The sequence below is a fragment of the Phymastichus coffea genome, unplaced genomic scaffold (assembly GCF_024137745.1).
Source record: "Phymastichus coffea isolate CEN01 unplaced genomic scaffold, Cenicafe_Pcof_1.1 PCOF00169, whole genome shotgun sequence".
Classification (NCBI taxonomy): Eukaryota; Metazoa; Arthropoda; class Insecta; order Hymenoptera; family Eulophidae; genus Phymastichus; species Phymastichus coffea.
The window spans coordinates 118,548-139,073 of NW_026706980.1; the positions used below are offsets into that span (position 1 = coordinate 118,548).

General features: G+C 50.0%; 4 protein-coding genes across 6 annotated transcripts; 2 read left to right on the forward strand and 2 right to left on the reverse strand.

The window, feature by feature from the left end:
• Positions 1-35: 35 nt before the first annotated feature.
• Positions 36-3,028, forward strand: LOC131673114 (nucleolar GTP-binding protein 1). The gene is made up of 9 exons (XM_058950832.1): positions 36-461; positions 610-884; positions 966-1,203; positions 1,278-1,520; positions 1,581-1,835; positions 1,920-2,207; positions 2,294-2,572; positions 2,646-2,786; positions 2,872-3,028. Exons 1-9 carry the CDS (start codon positions 414-416, stop codon positions 3,025-3,027), a joined length of 1,923 nt encoding a protein of 640 aa, XP_058806815.1. The 5' UTR covers positions 36-413; the 3' UTR covers position 3,028.
• A 259-nt stretch (positions 3,029-3,287) lies between these two features.
• LOC131673115 (histone PARylation factor 1) lies at positions 3,288-5,145 on the reverse strand. The gene is made up of 5 exons (XM_058950834.1): positions 4,972-5,145; positions 4,333-4,902; positions 4,117-4,265; positions 3,740-3,978; positions 3,288-3,658 (listed from the first exon to the last, which is right to left on the reverse strand). Exons 1-5 carry the CDS (start codon positions 5,098-5,100, stop codon positions 3,327-3,329), a joined length of 1,419 nt encoding a protein of 472 aa, XP_058806817.1. The 5' UTR covers positions 5,101-5,145; the 3' UTR covers positions 3,288-3,326.
• A 137-nt stretch (positions 5,146-5,282) lies between these two features.
• Positions 5,283-6,397, forward strand: LOC131673130 (single-stranded DNA-binding protein, mitochondrial). Of its 2 annotated transcripts, none has more exons than XM_058950868.1 (4): positions 5,283-5,422; positions 5,520-5,607; positions 5,998-6,117; positions 6,188-6,397. In XM_058950868.1, the coding sequence occupies exons 1-4, from the start codon at positions 5,408-5,410 to the stop codon at positions 6,385-6,387; spliced, it is 423 nt and encodes a 140-aa protein (XP_058806851.1). In that variant the 5' UTR covers positions 5,283-5,407; the 3' UTR covers positions 6,388-6,397. The 2 variants fall into 2 exon arrangements, with proteins under 2 accessions (XP_058806851.1, XP_058806852.1); XM_058950869.1 differs by having other exon boundaries at positions 5,344-5,422; positions 5,531-5,607.
• On the reverse strand, positions 6,352-18,766 carry LOC131673129 (ets DNA-binding protein pokkuri). 2 transcript variants are annotated; one of them, XM_058950867.1, is made up of 6 exons: positions 18,369-18,766; positions 14,504-14,641; positions 10,644-10,983; positions 9,860-10,564; positions 9,538-9,787; positions 6,352-9,452 (listed from the first exon to the last, which is right to left on the reverse strand). In XM_058950867.1, the coding sequence occupies exons 3-6, from the start codon at positions 10,864-10,866 to the stop codon at positions 9,131-9,133; spliced, it is 1,500 nt and encodes a 499-aa protein (XP_058806850.1). In that variant the 5' UTR covers positions 10,867-10,983; positions 14,504-14,641; positions 18,369-18,766; the 3' UTR covers positions 6,352-9,130. The 2 variants fall into 2 exon arrangements, with proteins under 2 accessions (XP_058806850.1, XP_058806849.1); XM_058950866.1 differs by lacking the exon at positions 14,504-14,641.
• Positions 18,767-20,526: the final 1,760 nt, after the last annotated feature.

A 20,526-nucleotide genomic window follows, 5' to 3' on the forward strand; every position in this document is an offset into this window, starting at 1 on the left:
TTCCGAGTGGCCAACCGTGTTTTATTGAATTGACGAGCGAGCTGGAAAATAATGTACTCTTGATCGACAATCGGAAGTACGTTGGGCATTTCGCTTCGTTGCGCGTTTTCAAGCTTCTCCGACCACCAACTCGGCGATAACTTTGCCAAACGCGCGTCTTCTACTCCTACCGTGCTACTTATCCGCTGAAAGATCGAGTTTCATCCGCTAGTTTATATTAACCGCACCGCGTAGTACGTGGCTCTGCCGTCGACTGCTGTGCTAACCTTACCTGCAGTCGGGATATTTCTTGCTCGAGCTCGTACGCACGTGGATTGAATCTCGTGCGCCGCTTGTCTCGTTAAATTTGCCCGATAAATAAACATTAAGCACTCGATCGCTCTATATATGAAGCGGATAGTTAATCAGACATCATGGCACTTTACAACTTCAAGAAAGTCGCTGTCGTTCCTACGGCAAAGGTGAGTTCAAACAGTCGCTTGAGGTTATTACATGAGATGTTACGTGGATCATAGCGATTACAATGTTTTCTTTTCGAGAAAACATGGCACTTTCACGCTCATCTCAACGATCTCGTCGTATTCATGTATTGATCAATGATGTCTACAGGATTTTATCGACATAACACTATCAAAAGTGCAACGCAAGACACCAACTGTCATCCACAAACAGTATGCGATCTCGCGCATTCGTGCCTTTTACACGAGAAAAGTCAAGTTTGCACAGCAAACTTTTCATGATCGTTTGAGCCAAATTATTCAAGAATTCCCAAAGCTCGACGATGTACATCCTTTTTATGCCGACTTGATGAATGTTTTGTATGACAAGGACCACTACAAACTGGCTTTAGGTCAAATCAATACAGCAAGACATTTAATCGACAGGTGACAATTTAAATGTTTAGATTTATATTTAATTCAATTCTATTATACTCTGTTTTATAAATATTTTTAATTCATTTGTAGTGTGGCAAAGGAATATGTACGTCTGCTTAAATATGGAGATTCTTTATACAGATGTAAACAGCTGAAAAAAGCTGCACTTGGTCGTATGGCCACTATTATGAAACGTCAAGCAACAAATTTAACATATTTAGAACAAGTTAGACAGCATTTAGCCAGATTACCAAGTATTGACCCTTACACAAGAACTATTATCATTTGTGGTTTTCCAAATGTTGGAAAAAGTAGCTTCATTAATAAAGTGAGTTTGTTAAATATATTTTCCCAAGCACACGATAAACTTACAAATGGCAATGATAATGATTTCATTTTAAGATTACCAGAGCCGACGTTGAAGTGCAGCCATATGCTTTCACTACAAAATCATTGTACGTCGGACACACGGATTACAAATACATGACATGGCAAGTGATTGACACTCCTGGAATTTTAGATCATCCCTTGGAAGAGAGAAACGTAATTGAGATGCAAGCTGTCACAGCTTTAGCTCATTTGAGAGCTGCTGTGCTATATTTTTTTGATATTTCTGAGCAATGTGGACATTCTTTGGATGAACAGGTAAAGTATGCTTCTAAGCGTTAATTTATCTCATTTACATTACTAAATTTGTTTTTTCAGATGAGACTATTTCAATCTATTAAACCTCTTTTCCAAAATAAGCCTCTGATTATTGTAGTAAATAAAGTCGATGTTTTACGTTTGGAAAATCTTCCTATTGAAAAGAGGAATATTTTGAAAGAACTTGAAAATGACGAAAATATTCCTGTTGTTGAGATGAGCACAGTTACAGATTTTGGAGTAATGGACGTCAAAATTCAAGCCTGTGAAAAACTTCTGGCTTTCAGAGTTGATGCAAAAATGAAAACAAAGAAGGTAAGTAATCAAAATTTCAAATGTCCTAAGATAATAGTGTTTTTTTTTATAAATCGTTTAATAAATTATTTTCTTGGTCCATAGGTCGAGAACTTTCTTAATCGCCTACATATTGCTCAACCAACACCAAGAGATAATAAAGCACGACCACCGTGTATACCAGAAAGTGTTCTACAAAGGAGGAAATTGGGAGCGGTTAAAGCCGAAAGAAAGAAAAAATTGGAGCGTGAAATTGAAGAAGAAATGGGTGATGATTATGTTTTGGATCTCAATAAAAACTTTGACATTGAAGGTGATCAGAAGTATGATAAAGCGCCAGAATTTTGGGAGGGTCACAATATTGCAGATTACATTGATCCTGAAATATTTGAAGTATGATAAATTTTTGTTTAACTTTTAGGCTATTAATATTTCAAGTAAACAGTGAATGATAAGGTTTTCTTCTATATTATTTTCAGAAACTTAATGCATTGGAAAAAGAAGAGGAAACAAGAATCGCAGCTGGAGCTTACGACTACAAGGTTCCGGAATTAACAGAAACCATGAAAGAAGTTCAATTGCTTGCCAAACAAATTCGTGAAAAGAAGATTATTATGAAAGATGAATCTAGAGTAAATAAACAGTCAACTAAACCAGTTATTCCTAGAACAGCTACTGCAAGATCCCGCGATCGTTCGGTCACAAGTCTCAGAAATCAAATGAAAGAACTTGGTGTGGACATGGAAGACACAGAAAATGTAAAATGCAGAGTTATTGCTTATTTTCGAGTAATATTCAGAAAAACTCGCTAATTTTTTTAATTATACACAGGCACATTTTGTCAGAACGAGAAAACGAAGCCGATCGTTATCGCTAACTGCCGATCATAAGAAGCATTGCCAACGGTCGATATCACGAGCTCGAAGCTGTTTTAGGCAAACTAGAAACGATTTGGGCGTTAAAGATCCTATTGTGAGTAAATTTACAACTTATTAAATTTATTATTTATTGTACGCTCTCATTCGCAGATCAAAACTTATATATATTTCTGTTTCAGATGAAGAGTAAACTTAAAAATATTGCACACAAGGCCATTAAAAAGAAGGTAGCTAAGAAAGGTCTGAAAGGAGAAGCTGATAGGTTTATTGGCAACAAGATGCCAAAACATCTCTTTTCTGGCAAGCGAGGAACGGGAAAAACTGATAGACGATAATCGTATCAGTTTTTTCATTACCTCTTTTATGGATAATCAAACACGCTATATCAGCGAGTCTCGAACTTTGGAAGTTCAATCACCTTGAATGATCACAGTTAATGTTTTATTCATATATATCTATTGATGATTATTGAATAGAAATGCTTTTATAACGTGCATTGTTAATAAAAATATACAAGAATATCGAAAACTAACTATGTTAAACAAAAGAAGTATGTGAAAAGTTCACTTTTATTAAATTAAAACGATACAATGTTTATAAAGCTTACAGTAAAATTACTTGTATTATAAATACTTCAGGATAATGATTCAATCGATTTTCGAGATTGGAGCGCACTACAATTACTGCTTTTTTTTCTGTCTTTCATATGCGCTTCAACGATCGTTAAAAATTCGGTTCGTTCAAGTTGTGAGTAAGCTATAGACAACACTGCTAAAGCAGCATTCTGAACATGTGCACAGCCAGTACTTAGTAAATCGTGCCCTAACTCAAGACAAGTACCAAAATCACATTCATCTCCAGCAATGGTAGCCAGCCTGATAACTTCGCTGAGTTCTGCTCGTGGACTTGCTCTTTCTATGTCGTCTTTAGCGTCTTCAATTTTTTTAACTATTTTTAACAGTTGATCTGAAAATAAGTGTTTGAGTTAATTGAAAATTATGAGATATTGTTTTGGGTCATTATACTTTATCATAAATGTTTACTCACTGTCAGTCACAGATAGCTCTCTATATCCAACTTGAGTTTTCTTGTTATATGGACATACAATGCCAGCCCCGTGAATTGTCCTAGCAACCACATTTTTTTCTCTTGATTTCATTTTAGCAGATAAGGTTTCTAATGAAATATTGTGCTTTTTTGTATAAGCTTTTAATTTTCCCAGAAGATTGAAAAAACTTGTTTTTTCAAAAGGATTTGCCTTCTTTGCTCGTTCTTCTATGTAAGCACTGCAATTATAAAAGTATAATAAGATTTTACTTTCACTAGCATACATAAAATTAATTATAAATCAATATAAATGGCTAAAGAGTTGATTCAGAAATCCAATACAATATAGATGAAAAATTAATTATCAATTAACTTACACTGTAGCACCAAAAATATTTTCAGCTAGAGGTTTGATTTTGTGACTAACGTTTGAACAATTCGTCGCAACAAAAACAGGATCTGAACTAGGCCTGTCTCTCCAGTAACCAAAATGTAAACCTTCTCTATCATTTCCTTTTACAATTGTCTGCCAAAAATATAGTTACATATTAAATTTATTCTGACTAAAATTGTCGTGAAGTAGTAATAGTTACCTGGAACTCTGGAGGATCATAATAATATCTCCAGTGTACTAGTAACTTTTCTTGATTAGGTGTTTTTGCTGTAATTTCACCTGATAATACATCATATGGTCCAACTAATTTAAGATCAGCTATTTTTAGTGCAGTAGTAGGATCACTTGACTTTATTTCAGTACAAAAGTCATAAAATTTATAAAAATCTTGAGGCATATTAACAAGAAATATTTGGCGAATCAGTTTTGCAGATTCACTATGCAGATCTTCATCATTATCATCTTCAATACTATTGTTAGAACTTACATCTGCATTCGGAGGGCTTGGTTCGACCTTAGGAGTTTTAACTATTGCATTAATTTGTTCTTTACTAGAATCTAAACATTTTTCAGTTTTTTCGTTATTGGAATTTGAGTCTTTATCTGTTTTTTCTACAATGGAATTCTCAACTTTAACAGTCTTTTGAATCTCTTCTGTAGATGCAGACTGTTTTTTAGTCTGTGGTGTGTCTTTAACAGTTGAATCTTCATCACGTTGAATTTTTTTTTTTTTCGTTGCTGGTTCTGATACTTTATTGTCATTCTGCAACTAAAAAGACATTCTATAAATTAATAAGTTTATGTGAATTGTTAAGGTTATGATTGTTTATTATTATACATCAGGAGATGGGTGTCTGAATTTTCGCCGATGTCCGGCGTTTTTTTGATAACAGTTTCTCCAGTATCGACACGCAGGACGTTTGTCTTCCTCGCATTTCTTATTTTCATCTGCACTTGATACATTCATTGTTATATTTTTGTTTGAAAAGCACGTACGTATTATATACGAGGGTGTAAATATATTCACTGAATCCGTTGCACAATATATAATACAGCCGTCTACCGCAGCCGGTAACTTGGAACTCTGAAGTTGTCAAATGTATCGAAAGTTCTGTTCATCCCTCCCATTTTGCCGACAGACGGCAAACAAAAAAATCGAAAACCTTTTGTAAAAGCGACCAAAGTGTAGTACGCGCCTTTTTCTTTGTAAATTTATTTCAAAATTAATATTTTGATTTCTTTATAATTGATTATAATTATATTTTTCATAAAAGATGTTGTTAAACAAGGTAAGACAAATAAATGCTTAATCTTTATAGTTACCATAAGATATTGGTTTACATTGAAATTAGTGAATTGAGGTTATGGAATATTAATTGATATTAGATTTTCACCAGTACCTGTAAACAAACTCGATTAATTAATGCTGTTGCTGTCCGAGCAATGAACAATGATTCCAGTAAAATTGAAAAAAGTAAGTTCTTGATGACTGTGAATTTTACTTTATTGTTTTAATGTAGCAAAACTTTTCGTAAACAAAAGATAACTACTATAAAATTTACTACAAAGTAAAAGTTATCTATTGTTGAAATTAACGTTCGAAGTATGTTAACAGAGTTGTTGCAAACAAAACATATCTTAGCATTAAACGTAATCAGATCTATTAAGTTGGTCAAGAGAGTCATAAAAATTCAAATTGTCATAAAAAATGTATATATAAATTGCACTTTTTATTTAACAATATCATAAAATTTGATTTTAGTTTACAGTAGTAGTTTTTTTTGGAAAATGTGTTGTTTGAGTGCATAAATACAATTCTGTTGTGGTAGTTTATCTCCTATGTAACTTGTAAATTTTATTACAGCAATAAATCAAGTTACCCTTCTTGGAAGAGTAGGTGCTGAACCTCAGAAGCGTGGCAATGAAGAGCATCCAGTAGTGGTATTTTCCCTTGCAACTCACATCAACTACAGATATGATGGTGGTAAGTTTTAATTAAAAATATTATTTATTTACATTAAAAAAGAGTAAATTGATTTTTAATGCTGCTACAGGGGATCTGATGCAGAAAACCGACTGGCACAGGATATGTGTGTTCAAACCAACATTGCGAGAGACTGTTTATAATTATTTAAGAAAAGGTCAGCGTGTTTTGATCAATGGTAGATTAAGTTATGGAGAAATCAGAGATGAAGAAGGAAATGCAAAAACTACAACATCAGTTATAGCAGATGATATTGTATTTTTCCAGTAGTTGTGTAAATATGTAATTATGTTCAATAAACATTTTTTTTAACAAAAATACTTTGCTAAAAAAGATTGTTTCGTTTACGACATTTACCAATAATTAGACCTAGGTAGAAATAATAAAGTCGTGGGTAATCTTAATAAGTAAATAAGTCTATATTTACAACATTTTTATCTAGTAATTTTTCAGTAACAATTTATATAATATAATAAAATGATTCTAATTCTAAAATTTTACAGGCATTATATTTTTTATACACTTTTCTCACTTATGTTTAGTCAATATAAACTCTTTTCACCGCATTCACCCTTTTAGGGTAAACATTATCATACCTAAGATCTATAATATATGCCAGTAGTGCTTTCCTTGTACACCGATTCTCGAGTATAAATTATTTACACTTTGCAAACAAGAACTGAAAGTAACTTTTATAAGCATACACGCAAGTGCATGTGTGTGTCGTATCTTATTCGATTCACAACTTTAATTTCTTTTTTCTCTTGAAAAGGTATACAATTATTTATTTTTTCAATTAACATCTGTTCCGATCCAATCTAATTATATACATATTCGCAGATTTTAGCTTACAGAGATCACAGTACACAAGTAGCCAGATACAATTTTCAATTCTCCAGTAAATCACTTAAGCCTCTCAATAAGAATTTTCCATAGACGATTACGCGAAGCCTATTGTTTTGTGTGAATAAAAATAATAGTTTTTGCTTATCACAATTTAAGCAATGAAGTTTTCTCGATAAAAAGAAAATGGCTTTCATCAAATTTATCTCATAATTTACAATTCCAAGCATAGAAAATTCATATTTGGCCTTTAAATAAACATCTATCTATGACAACATGAATTTGTAGACCTCTTCTACAAAGCATAAAGAAACTTTGTACAAACTTTCACAGTTAATTTTTTTTCTTTAAGAAAATTATCAAAATCCGTGAAAAAATACAATACATAATTACATTGAAAATGTATTATTACTCTGAATTGCCACTAACGCGGGTAATCTATAAATTTGTTTGCACCGAAATAGTTGGTCGAGCCAGTGCAAAAGCCTGGTCGTGGAATGTAAGCCACATTATCGCACACCCAGTAACGACGTAGAAATTTCGAATATAAATTTTGGTAGTAAAATATATATCATGTTTACTTTATATATATTTATATATGTATAAATTTATGTATAACTCTGGCCCCAAATTTCCATAAATTCCTTCTATTTTTTCTCCGTACGATAGATATCCTTTTAGCTTTCCTTCATCTCTGCCCTATAGCAAGTAACTTATGTACAACTTACGAATTTCTATAAGAGTATAATCGATTACAATGTAGACACGCATGTGGTTTGTCTCGTCCGTTGAAAATTCGCACCATTGATCGGAGACCGAAGTTGAAAATTTTCCGTCGTCGTACACGTCTTACAATAACAACAATTTATTGTTCTTGGCACACAAATGATTCATTTTTTTTACTATACTTTTACTATAATCTACGTAATATCACCCATGCTAACCCAATCACACGCGCTATCGCTTGAACTCGACCCACTGTACAATGTTTTTCTCTGTCTGTCTCATTGCAGCGTTGGCGAGTTGGCGCACAGCAAATCAATGAGCAGATAATCAATAATTTATAACGCGAACAATGGCTGAATCTCTCGTTGCCGGTAACACAAACACTTTCGTGTGTTGTTTTTCCTGTGACAACGAAAAAATAATTAAAAAATATCAACAAATAAAGAGAAGAAATTAATAGAAAATACAAAATAAAAAGAAAAAAAAAGTCGTAAGAAAAACTATTAAACCAAAGTCTCGACTCTCTCCGAAGAACAAAATACGCTGGACACTTGGTGAGCGCGTGTGTCGGTCGCGCAACAGCAGCTCTCCACGTGTTGTACATATTGTTGACTTGCGGTTCGTTGTAGCGAAAGGTTCTACACTTGTACTCGGCGTATTATATTCCGACGATGGCAGCAGTCAAAAAAAAAACGCGTGAGTGAAGCACCAACCGGTTGCATTTCTTCTTTTCCCTTCCGCACTGGGTGCTGCTTCTTCATCTTCAGCTTCTTCATCTTCTTCTTCATCATCTTCTTCTTCTTTTTCTTCTTCAGTGTGTGGCTTTAGTAGTGTGGTAGTTGTATCAGGCTCCAGTCTCTCTCGTTCCACGAGGGGGTCGCAACAAAAATAATAATAAAAAAAAAAAAACACTCGCACACACAGAGCGCTTGATTGAGTGGCTTGCATATGCTTTTAATAGCGTTGTACTTGGTAATGGAAGAATTCGTGATTATCCTTGCTTGACTTGTAGACAAGTCTCTCAAGCGAGCATTGCACTTTGGTCCTCCTCGTTGCAACGCGACGATTCGAGGAGACACGTTGTCGTCAAACGAATGAACAAACGTGAAAGAAAGTAGTTACAAAAAAAAAAAAGAAAAACGCAAAGAAAGGGAAAACAAGAAAAAAAGAAAAAAGAAACGACGAGCGAATCGAAGAAAGTAGGCAGAAGACGTGCACTTCTGCTCTCTCTTCTCTCTGTCTGTGTCTAAATCTTGTTCTTTGCGCATCTACGTCTGCGTGTCTCGCTGGTCGAGCATCGGGCTCCGCCGGCAGGAGGCTGCAGCGTCACAATGACTGCGTCGTCTCACGGGGGCACTCGGTTCGTCGAGCCGGCCCTGGAGAGTCAATCGACGGCGGCGAGGTGAGCAACGTCGGAGAAGGCGGCTGCGTCTCAGGCACCGCGTCACTTCCTCTCCTCAGCTCGGTCCTGCTGCTCGGCCTTCATCATGCTGTAGGCGTGGCTCCTATACTTGAGCGGCGGGTCGCTGAGCGGCAGCGGCTGCGGGTGCGCCGGCGGGCCGAGCGGGTCCGCGGACGGGGGGGCGTTCATGCTCGACATGGACAGATCCGTGGGCATGTCGATCTCGGGCTCCATGGCGCTGCCGCCGGCGAGCAGGGCCTCCTCGTCGAGCTCGGACTTGATCCGGATCTCCGAGGACTTGATCTGCTGGCGCAGCAGCGATATGTTCTTGATGTTCTTGAGCTCGGTGGGGTTGCGCAGGAACCTGGGGCGGAGAGCAGAGAAGAAGAGAGTGAGGCACGGAGTGGGAGTGGCAGCGCCGGCGCCGCGCTCGCCGCGGCGATACTCACTGGTAGCAGTGGCGCTCGCCCTGGACCTTCCTGAGTATGTTGACGCGGTAGTAGTAGCGCAGGGCTCGGCTCATCTTGTCGTAGTTCATGGACAGGTGGTTTTTCTGGATGCCCCAGAGGCGCGCGAGGCCCGGCGGGTCGACGATCTTGAAGACGCCGGTCTCCCGGTCTTTCCAAGCGATGTAGTGTGTGTAGCGCTGCGACGGGTCGTTGAGCAGCTGCTGCAGGAAGTCCCAGAGCAGCCGACCGTCTGTGGACAGGCGCCGAGTTAGAGGGGGCTGGGTTCGGGGCGAGGGCGGGAGCGGCTCGGGGCGGCACTCACTGGTATTGGGCTCGGGCGAGTCGCTGGGGAAGAACTCGCGCGCGCCGCTGGCCGCGGAGGCGGAGGCGGGCCTGAAGGCGCCGGGCGTGAGCGGCATCATCTGGTGCGAGGCCGGCAGCGTGGGACTGAGCTGGTCCTTGACGCAGACCTCGCTGAGGCGCTGGGCCGCGAGGGCGGTGGGCGTGGCGGGCGGGCTGCCGCTGCTGCCCCCGGAGCCGCTGTGCTGGTTGTCCTCGTCGGACTCGGCGCTGCCCTTGAACAGCTGGTTGTGGTTGTTGTCGGCGGACGCGTGGCCGGGCGAGCCGGCCTGGCTGTCGACCGAGGGCGCCGGCGACAGCGTGACCGAGTTGGCCGACATGAGCGAGGCCAGGTTGGCGGCGTAGGGGCTCTCGACCCAGGTGGGCGTGGGCGGGTGCGAGTGCGGGCTGAGCGGGTAGGCGGCCGACGGCCGCGTCGGCGTGACCGGCGAGCCCGGCAGGCAGCGCTGCAGCTGGCTGAAGTCGCGCGCCAGCATGTTGAGCACGTTGTGCAGTACGTCGCCGGCGCCGGGGCAGCGCTCGCCAAGGTCGCTCTTGGTCAGCAGGCAGAGCGCCTTGCCGTTCATCTGGAACACGTCCATGTCGAACTTGGGCAGGTCGAACTCGCGCTCGGCCCAGCGCAGGAACTGCGCCACGTCCTCGCGGGACCACAGCCTCGGGTCGGACGCTGCAAGGCAATCAGAGGGCCGTGGATGAGCGGCTGCGCCCAAGTACGGGGCGGGCGCCGGACGGACCGGGCTACTCACCGAGCGTGCTGGGTAGGTGCGTCTTGAAGTCGAGCAGCGGACTGGGCGGCGGGTGGGCCGTAGGCGAGAAGGTCATGGCCGGGCCGTAGCGCCAGAGCAGGTCGGTGGGGCTGAAGGGCAGCGAGATGCCCGGCGGGATGCGCGAGTCCATGCCCGCCATGCCGCTGCTGGCCGCGGAGACCGGCGGTAGCTGCGGCAGCTGGATGTTTGACAGCAATTTCATAACACGGCGCTCGCCGGCGGCTTGGGCGCTGTCTCGCTCGGGGCTGCTGGGCGACTGGCGGCGGCAGCGGCGGCGGCGGTGGCGACGGCGGTTGCTGCTGCTCCGTCTAGCGGGCGGCTGCAACAGAGAGCACGCCCGGGGGCCGCTGTAGCGCTGGTGTTCCGGCTGCGGGCGCAAAGACGCCGGCGGCGTTTGCACGGAGGTGCGACACTTCCGTTCGCCGACTCGCGCGCACACGCATGGACGCGCGAGCGAGAAAGCGGCGGCGGTGGCAGCGGCGGCGGCGGCGGCGACGCTGCGAGAGGAAACGCCGCCGGTCGAAATCCATTAGCCGATAAGAGGCCGCGCGCTCGGCTGTGCTCGGCCGAGAGAGAGCGAGCGATGCGTGTGTGTACTCGAGACCGCTCTTTCAGCTCTCTCGGCTCTTTCCCACGCGGCTTCGGCTCGCGCGGCCGGAAATCCATGCTCGCGCTTTTCGCCGGCGTTCGATTATGAAGCGGGCCTTATCGCGCGCGGAAACTGCGCCTCGGAGGAAGTGGTGGTGGCAGCAGCAGCAGCAGCAGCACAGCCACAGGTGGGCTTTCTAGCGCGCTCCGTTTCGCAAGGGCTCGCGGTCGCCGTCGAGCGAGCGCCAGCTCTTTCCACACCGCGAAAGTTACGCGCCAGTTGTGCCTATCGTAATCCCCGGCAGCTCCGCTCTGACGCAATCGCCCGCCACTTTTCTTCTTCCGATGCACACGCACGACTCAACCTTCGCTCTCGCCGAGCAAGCGCTCGATAGCCGTGCGCGCGCGTTGCGCAATCTCGCTCGCGCTCTCGGTCGCCGAGGCGGCCGAACTGCAGCGGAATACCAAACGGAGCCGCGAGTCTGTCTTTTGCAAGCGAGTGCCCGCGCGCTCGCGACTCTCTTTGTTCGTCGTGCAGCAGCTTTGGGCTGCGAGGTGAAAGTCTCGGGGCCCGGAAACGCCCCGAGATTTGTAAAACGGAGCAGCGTCGTCGTGGTCGTCGAGCGGCAGCGGCTTGTGACACGCGCCTATCGCATTGTTCGCAGGTCGTTCCGTCGGCAGGAGGAAACGGGAAACGCAGCCCGAGTCTTGGAGGCCAGCGCGCGGAAGCGGAACTTCCGCCGTGCACGCGCGCCACCGACCTCCGCGCGCTGCACTTCTCCAGTCGCGACTCGACGCCGCTCCGGTCGCTCGTTAATAACCGGCTTCCGAGAGCGCTCGTTACGTCGCCGTGATATAATCCCCCGAAACGGCATCCCTGCAATTAAAGCCGCGAGTATTGCGCGATCGCCGAAAAAAAAAAAACGAAGAAAAAAAACGGCGAGAAAGAGAAAGAGCGACGCGGCGTTCTTGATTTACGTAAAGCGCGACCGAGCGCGATTATCCAATCGAGGCGTCCACGCACGAGCACCGAAAGTCCGCGATAAGGAGCGCGCGGCGGAGAAGCGAGCTCATCGGGGATTCGGCGTCGCGACGACCGATTGTATAAGACGCGCTAACCCTTTCTCGGCGCGCGCTCAGCCAGGGGCGGGAGCTCGGCGCGATCCTCCTTTCCGTCTCCGATCGACAAGTGCCGCCGCTGCAAAAAGGCTACCGGGAGCGCGCGCTCAAGGGCACGCGGAAGCCGCTCTCGAGCGGCCGACCAGCCGGAATCGCGCTCGATTTCGCTTCTTGCCCGCCAAGTGCGCGCGACGATCGCGAAGAACTCGGCGGACGAGAGAGAGAGAGAGAGAGAGAGAGAGAGAGAGAGAGAGAGAGAGAGAGAGAGAGAGAGAGAGAGAGAGAGAGAGAGAGAGAGAGAGAGAGAGAGAGAGAGAGAGAGAGAGAGAGAGAGAGAGAGAGAGAGAGAGAGAGAGAGAGAGAGAGAGAGAGAGAGAGAGAGAGAGAGAGAGAGCGAGAGCGAGAGAGAGAGGCGTTACACGCGAGCGAGGATATCGCGCGTGTCTCGTTACGCGAGTGGACGCGACGCGTAACGGTCGCGGCGCCGCGTTACGGCGTCGATTATGCGCGCAGGGAATCGGGCCCCGCAAGCCCGCGATCGAACGCCGCCGCAATAGCGGAGAAAGTCCGCGCGCTTCGGGATTATCGATTTGGCGCCCGTGCCTTCTCCTTTGTTTTCCTCCTCGTGCGGGTGCACGAGAGAGCCGACGGTTGCCGCGTCAGCCGGCCTGTTGTACATTTACGAGCCGCCTCGACGAAGACGCGACGGCGATCGCCTCATTAATGCAGGACAGACGGAAAAGTAAAAGGAAAAATCCGACGCCGTTTCCTATATGCCGAGGCGCGTGACGCAAGCCAGCGAAAAAAATAAGAAGCAGCCTGGAGGAATGCGTACGAGAGAGAGAGAGAGAGAGAGAGAGAGAGAAAGAGAGAGGCAGGTATATCCGCGGGGCCTTCTCACACACGAGTTCGCCGACCAAATCAAGGTCGCCGCTCCACGACTTTTTTTCTCTCGCTGCGGCGTCGATAACAGTTTCTCTCTCTAACTCGGAGAAGAGAGAACAACAGAGAGAGAGAGAGAGAGAGAGAGAGAAGCGAGCAATCTATGCAGCGTACATTGTCGTCGCGGCACTAGTCGGCACAGAAAAAACAAGCGAACGCCGCGCGGAGAAACGGGAGCAGGCGAGAGCAGCTGATAAGTGCCTCGTCTCCGAGTTTATCGTCGGATTTCGACATGCGGAGAGACAGAGAGCAGCAGGAACAGCAGGCGGTGGCAGGAAAAGATTGCGTTTTTCAACGCTCCAAGGGGGAGAGAGAGCAAAAATGCGCGCGTGCTTATCAACGAGTCTGGTGTCCGGAACTGTTATCGGCGTCTGCAGCTCCGATTCTGGCCGCGCTGGCGCGCGCAACCTTCGCGCGAGGGAACAGCGCGCGAGTTGGCGATCGCTCGCGGCAGTCCAAGTGTCCGCTTCCGCGTTGCTTACGTCAGCTTCTCCGCGCGGCGCAGCCTTGCCTATATCGCGCGTGCCGCCGCCGCCGCCGCCGCCGCCACCGCCGCCGTATCTTCGGCGCCGATCTTCCGCGGCGCTGAGCGGAGCGATCGGACCCGATCGCGGCTTCCGTTGCGCAATCGGTCGCGCGGAGCCCAGCCAGCCTCGGGCGCTCGCGCGCTGACCCACATTCACCTGCGGGCGCGTCGCGGCGCAGACCTCGCGTACAAGGAAGCGGAGAGGCTATGTGTATTTACACCCTAGCGGTACAACGCGGCAGCGAGCCGAGTTTCCTGGACACTTGTCGCCGCCGCCGTTGCAGGTACAGTTATGGAAGAGGAGCGCCGCCTTCGCGGAAGGCAGCGTCGTGGGCCATGGCGACGGCCTCGGCGGCGGTTGAGAGCCACTGCTGCTCTCGCGGCTGGCCGGAGGCTGAGGCCGCTGCGTGCACGTGCAGCGGCCGACCGGAAGTCGATAAAAAGGCCCTCACCCTCGTCACTCCAACTGCCTCGTCATGGGAACGCTTCGGCTATTGCGCTCTGCCGCGCTGCTCCTCTCTCTCTCTCTCTCTCTCTCTCTCTCTCTCTCTCTCTCTCTCTCTCGCCTGGTCCACTGGTGCGGGACTTAAGTGGCTCCTTTCTTCCAACTCTCTGAGGTTTTGACTCCCTTTTCTTTCTCCCGCATCGCAGCTCTCAAAAGGACCTGTCCTCTTCTGCTCCTTCTGCCTCTTCTTCTTCTTCTTCTGCGTCTGCTCCTTCTTCGCTCTCCTTCCTCCCCGATTCTCACTTTCCACGCTTCTCGGAAGAGGCTCGAAGAGGCTCCGGCTCGCTGGGCTTTTGTCTGCGAACCCATCGACAAAAACGAGGCTTCGTGCGTGTCGAAATCTCCCTTTGCTTTTTGCTCGCCCGCTGCCCTCCTCGCTCCTTTATCAGATCGCGACGCCAGATTCCACGGGCGAATCGATCAGCGCGGCGAGTCGGCGCAACTTGTTGCTCTCTCTTTCTCTCTCTATCTCTCTCGCGTCGCTCGCTCGCGCGCGCGCGCAACTACGAGGGAGGAGAAAGGATTAGCTCGTCGTCTAATTTTCCGCGAACGCGCCACAACAACGGCACGGGCGTCCGATCGAGGAACGCGGAAGTCGGCCGAGCGGGACGCCGCCGCGGCTCGGGATTAACGAGGGAATCTTTCCCGGAACGGACACTCCTACTTGGCCGAGAGCTTTTGTCTCGACTGCGACGAGAGAGAGAGAGAGAGAGAGAGAAGCGTCGCGCGGCTCTTGAATCCTCGCGGCCGAGAGAGTCCCCGCCGGCGCTCGCCGCTAATTGAACTTTGCGCCGAACGCGGAAGTCGTGCGCTTGCGTAACGCGTCGCGACAAAAACCTTATGCTGATGAGCGAAACCGTCGGCGCAATTGCGAGCCGAAGCAGCGGCTCTCTTTCCCCCCCCCCCCCCCCCCCCCCCCACCCCCTCCACCATCGCGCCTGATTAGCATACGTAAATCGAGTCTCCACTTACGATCTGTCTACGTCGCGCGTTTCCGCCGACTCACCTGTGGCGCGCAAAAGGAAAACGCCGAGGGAACGGCGTTTATCACGAGAGGCGTGTCGAGGCTCGCGCGATCGACACCTGCTCTTCGCCGCTGCTCCCAGAGCACGAACATCGTCGAGCACCCCCTGCGCCGCCCAAATCACTTGCCGCGCCGCGCGTCGTCATCGCCACTCGAAGCACTCGGCGACGACGAAGACGAAGGCGAAGACGAAGAAGAAGAAGAAGAAGAAGAAGAAGACGACGAAGGCGAAGAAGGGGCGGGAGAAAAAAAAGCCACTCGACAACCTGCTGCCGCACGGTCGTTATACTCGGAAGAGTCTCTGGGGCAGGAAATGCGGGATAATTCAGAGCCGACGTATCGTCGTGCGGTGCGCCGTGGCAGCGTGAGAAAAAGAAAAGCAGTGCCGGAGAAAGATTAATCCCTCGGCGCGGCGGAAACCTGTTCGGAATCGGCAGATAGGAGAAGAGGCGGCTCGCGCATCTCTAGCAGCGTCCAGGCCCCGTCGATGCTCTCCGACGCGCTGGCAGTCGCGCCGCAGCCGATGCTCGCTCTCTCTCTTTCTCTCGACCTAATCAAATGCTGCGCGCCGCCTCCTTTCTCTTTTAAAGGGACGCACCGCAACGGCACTCGCACAAAGACCGCGCGCGCGCGCTCGATCACCGATAGCCCACTGCCCACGGCTCCGCTCTTCGTCCCGAAAACAATGGCGGGTTTCGGCGCTGCGGATGTCGCCGACGGTTCTCGCGGCGCAGCCGATCGCCGAGTGCGTTTCGCAACGGCTTTCGAAAGCCGATAAGATGAGTCATTGACTCGTTAACTCGATTCCATTATCGGGCACTTGTCGCGCTCTCCTGGCCGTGCCATTGTGCGCATCGGGGCTCCGCGCCGTCGGTTTTCGGCGAAACCCGCCGAGGGGCGCGCGTCGCAAATAACCCGCGGTTTTTCCGCGCGCAGGAATGCAGCGCGACGACCACGACGACGACCACGACGACGCGGCTTCCGACAGAAATAAAAGCGCGCCGAGGAAGCGCTTTATATTTATCCGCTGCGCTGCCCCGTCGCTCTGACGCGCGCGACTCGCTCCCGCTCGATATATAGCCCGGGGATATTTATAATCGGGCGCGCCGAATATCGACCACTTGCTTCGTGGAAGCGCGCCGCAGCCGACAGATAACAATCGGCGACGACGGGAGATGCGGCGCGCGGAGGAGCGCAGGAACGTGGCGGCGGCGGCGGCGGCGACGGCGACGACGGCCGCGAGAGAGCTATTCGAGTCGAGAGAGCTTTCCGGCCAGCGCTCTATTTCTCGCCGCGCGTCGCTCACGCGGAGGCAGGCCGGCGCTATTATTACGGCGCGTATTATTTGCGCACCTGCCAAACGGCCCGTCACTTCCTCGCGCGCGGCGAGACTCCGGCGGGGAAGCTGGCGCCCGATTTGGGGAGGCCCGGCCACTGCCAATTCGCGCGCCGATGTATTTCGGACGCGCTGGCGCGCGCGAATCCGTGGGCGAGCCTTGCGCCGCTCCCGTCGCCGCGCCGCTCGCGGTCCGCGACAAAAAGCGCGCCGCGGAGAAAGGCGAGCATTCTTCGGACCGGATGCCGTCCTTTTGCTCGGTTTGCCGCGGAGGGAACGTCCTCCGCGCGAGCGAGAGCCAGGCGGAGAGCAGCGCTGGTTAACTCGCGAAGGACGCTCGCTTCCGGTCCGGATACCGACCGGTTCTCTCCTCCGTCTCCCGTCGATTCTGCCGCCTCTCCTCCTCCTCCTCCTCCTCCCGCGGCTCTTCCTCCTCCTCCTCTTCCCGCCGCTCTCCGCCCGACGTCTTTCTCGACTCGCTCGCGCTATCTCGCCGACTTCTCGGCGGAGCGCCGAGTCTCGAGTGTGTATACCGTTAACGAGCGAAAAACAGCCGCGAGCGGAGGCGCACAGCATCGATCGGAAAATTTCCAAGCCGCTCTCCTCTCCTCGCTCTCTCTCTCTCTCTCTCTTTCGCGCGCGTGCTCGCCAACGGGGGAGACTTATCGCTCTCCCCTGCCTGTCTGCCAGCCCGTCGCTTCCGGCTTCCGGGTTCGCGCAAGGAAGTGCCCTCGCTCCCCTACTTCTCTCTCCCTGTCCCGCAAGCTCATCGATTTACCACTCGCTCTCGCCGTGCCGAGGCCGCGGTTATGCAACGCTGCAGAATCCGAAAAAGCTGCGTCCATTAGTCGCGCGAGCCGACTATACATAGCCGCGCCGCACAAAGGAACCTTTTTGCTTCCGGATTCGCCTTCGCGAGCGAGCGAGCGAGCGAGAGAGAGAGAGAGAGACTGAGCGAGCGCGCCCGCTCGCGGCCACAAAGATGCGCGCGCGCGCGCGCGTACGAGCGAGCGCGAGTCGTGCAAAGAGAGCAAGTAAAAAGGAAAAAATACAAAAAAGTGCGACGAACGGAGCGGAGAGACGTGTGCAGAGGCTGGCCGAGAGATGGCAGCGCCGCACGAGCTCATCGCCACAAAGGCCTCCAGCCGGACGGAGAAAGAGAGGAGATGCTGCGCCGTGCGAGTACGCGCTCGAACTGGCGTGACGTAGGCGACGACCACAACCGCGTCGAGGCCGCTTCGCCCTAGGCGCAGGTGGTTCTCGCGGGCACCGTGCACGGGCCGCTCGCGCGCGCGAAACCGGAGCCGAGCCGAGCTCCGAATTGGCGTGACTGGACGAATCGTTATCGGGAGCAGCGAGAGCTTATCAGCGCGCGACCCAATTCGCAGTCGCGTCGAGAAAGGCAGGCAGGCGAGCGAGCGTCTTTGGGAAAAGCGAGAGTGAGAATGACACATCGCGATAAGGAAGTGCTGCCACTGCTACCGCTGACGACGGCAACGACGAGGCGAGCAAACAAGAGACGACGACGCGCGATTCCGGCCGGCTACCGAAATAGACGGATGACAAGAGCGAGAGCTGCCTGCCAGTTCCGGAGCGCAGGGTTTGTTTACACAAGCAGCGCGCAGACCGGGCGTCGATAACATACTCTGAGAGCTAATCGTCACCTTTTGTCGTGCGCGTAGCGTTTGTCGTCTCGCAGGCTGGATGATTCAGCTTCGCAGGCACGAAGGACGCGAAGTACTCCTGGTGCCGTCAGCTTTGCTGCTGCTGCTGCTGCTGCTGCTGCTGCTGCTGCTGCCACACTCAACTCCAGAGTTCATCTCTGCACTTGCACACTAATACGGCGACTGCTGCCACTCGATATCCGTTCGTGCTTGCTTGCGTGCGTGTGGGTACGTGTGTTATCACGGTCGTGGAGCCGAGTGAGAGAACGCTCGCGCGCGCGCGCGCGACAACACTGACTATGCGAACTGTGGGCACGTGCGTGTACGCGATGCGAACGACGTGGCGGCGGAGCTACGGCTGCCGAGCGACTGAGCGCGACTGTGCAGCGCTCTGCGCCGCTGCTGCTGCTGTCGCTGCTGCTGCTGGTGGCGAGATCGCGCGCGCGGCGGCGGCGGAGAGAAGCGCGAGCCAGCGGTGGGGCATGAGCAGCCGATTGGCGCTCGGCCGAGAGCCGGCGAATCAGGGCCTCCGCCCGGCACCGACGGAAATAGTCGAACGAAAGCCATAGCCCGGGCGCAACGACGACACACATACACACGCGCGGGCGCGCGCGCGCGCACCGTTCGAGCAGCGCCAGACGAGAGAAAGAGTGGGGGAGGAGCCGCTTACTTACACTTTACTTCCTCGTGCTGCTGCTGCCGCTGCCGCTGTAGCTGTAGCGTCTTCCTCGAGTGTGACGCGCGCGAGAGAGGGACGACACGATGTTCGTGCCGCTACTGCCTGCATGCTGGCTGCGCTATGTGATGGATAAATTCGCCAGCCGGATTCTTTCGAGCGAGCGAGCGAGCGAGCGAGCTCGTTAAGCCTCAACTGCATGTGCCTCGTTCAGCTCGTTGAGCCATTCATTTTTATTTCTCGCCTCCGCTTCGCACACTCTCTCTCGCACTCCGCAGGGAATCCCATCAACAAAATCAATTGCTTTGTTTTGCCGTCGTCCTCGCGGAATTTCGAGGCTTATCGATGCGCGGCGTGTTTTCCTCGATCGGAAATTGGCGCGTGGCCGTCGCTGCCACGGCAGCTTGTTGCTATCTCGGGAAATACCGAAGTCTTGGTCGATTGTTGCGTGCGCTCACGTGGAGAGAGTGAGAGACTATTACACGGAGGAAAACCAATTGATACTGATTGGCCAATCGCCGCGCTACCGAGATTCCGTCCCCCGCGCTAAGTAATCGCCTCGCTTTGACACGCTTTATACAGTAAACTTATGCACGCGCTGACGCAACGCTGTAATAACGAGAAACCTGCCTCGTATCGGCAGAAAGAGAGAGCGCGCGCCTCGCGAGTTATTATCCTCTTTTCGTCTGATTACGGCGAGCCGAGTGCCCGAGTGTCGCGCGCGGCGGTGTCGTATTCTCTCTCTCGATGAAATCGAGTTTGCATGGATCGCTCGGCGCGAGAGTACACACCGTTTTTCGAGAATCCGCGAGTTGCTCGCGACTAATCTGATCGCCGATATCTTCCTCGCCAATTGCTCGACAGATATCAATTAAACGCGATTATTGGCTATTGCACGCTCGTCGCCGCGCTCGCAGAGAGAGAAAGACCGAGGCTTAATTAAATCGCCTTTTTTCCGATGTACTACCGAAATAATTGATTCCCCGATATGATTAAAGCTAATTCTCGGTATGGAGTCACGATCTGGATGGAAAAAACTGACGTCGTGATATATCTCAGTGCAAAATGGCGCGTCGAGTCGCGAGCAAGAGTCGACGAGAGAGTGATAGAGCGAAAAACTTGAAATATTCGTCGGTCGGTTGAGTCGCTAATCGCTCGGAAATTTCATTCAAACAAGAAAAAAAAAGGAGAGAAAAAGAAAAAAAAAGAGCGTTTGATAAGGCTAGCGGAGTCGTGAAAAGGCCGCGCGATCAACACATCGCCGCGTAAAAACAGGTGTGCGAGTAATCGCGGCGCGTTAGCAGCGAACACATCTTCCAGTTTGACACACCGAAATAATACGCGCGCGAGCGCGAGGCGTGAAAAGGGGCGCAGCGGCGCGTGACAAACGGCACGAAATCGCGCGAATCGGCGAACGGGCGTCAGCGGCGGCGCGCCAAAGTGCTCCCGGCGAAGCTAGCGGGCGATCTTTGTTTCGCGGCA

What these genes read in the sequence shown, in the direction of transcription:
- LOC131673115 (XM_058950834.1), bottom strand. Translation starts at nt 5,100, where the DNA reads ATGAATGTATCAAGTGCAGATGAAAATAAGAAATGCGAGGAAGACAAA. An exon ending in TCAGACACCCATCTCCTGAT is followed by an intron (nt 4,903 to 4,971) that starts GTATAATAATAA and finishes ATGTCTTTTTAG; the next exon opens with TTGCAGAATGACAATAAAGT. An exon ending in AGAGCTATCTGTGACTGACA is followed by an intron (nt 3,659 to 3,739) that starts GTGAGTAAACAT and finishes ACTTATTTTCAG; the next exon opens with ATCAACTGTTAAAAATAGTT.
- LOC131673129 (XM_058950866.1), bottom strand. Translation starts at nt 10,866, where the DNA reads ATGAAATTGCTGTCAAACATCCAGCTGCCGCAGCTACCGCCGGTCTCC. An exon ending in CTCGCCCGAGCCCAATACCA is followed by an intron (nt 9,788 to 9,859) that starts GTGAGTGCCGCC and finishes GCCTGTCCACAG; the next exon opens with ACGGTCGGCTGCTCTGGGAC. An exon ending in GGCGAGCGCCACTGCTACCA is followed by an intron (nt 9,453 to 9,537) that starts GTGAGTATCGCC and finishes TCTCCGCCCCAG; the next exon opens with GTTCCTGCGCAACCCCACCG.
- LOC131673130 (XM_058950868.1), top strand. An exon ending in TTCCAGTAAAATTGAAAAAA is followed by an intron (nt 5,608 to 5,997) that starts GTAAGTTCTTGA and finishes ATTTTATTACAG; the next exon opens with CAATAAATCAAGTTACCCTT. An exon ending in CAACTACAGATATGATGGTG is followed by an intron (nt 6,118 to 6,187) that starts GTAAGTTTTAAT and finishes ATGCTGCTACAG; the next exon opens with GGGATCTGATGCAGAAAACC.
- LOC131673114 (XM_058950832.1), top strand. Translation starts at nt 414, where the DNA reads ATGGCACTTTACAACTTCAAGAAAGTCGCTGTCGTTCCTACGGCAAAG. An exon ending in CTGTCGTTCCTACGGCAAAG is followed by an intron (nt 462 to 609) that starts GTGAGTTCAAAC and finishes TGATGTCTACAG; the next exon opens with GATTTTATCGACATAACACT. An exon ending in AAAGTAGCTTCATTAATAAA is followed by an intron (nt 1,204 to 1,277) that starts GTGAGTTTGTTA and finishes TTTCATTTTAAG; the next exon opens with ATTACCAGAGCCGACGTTGA.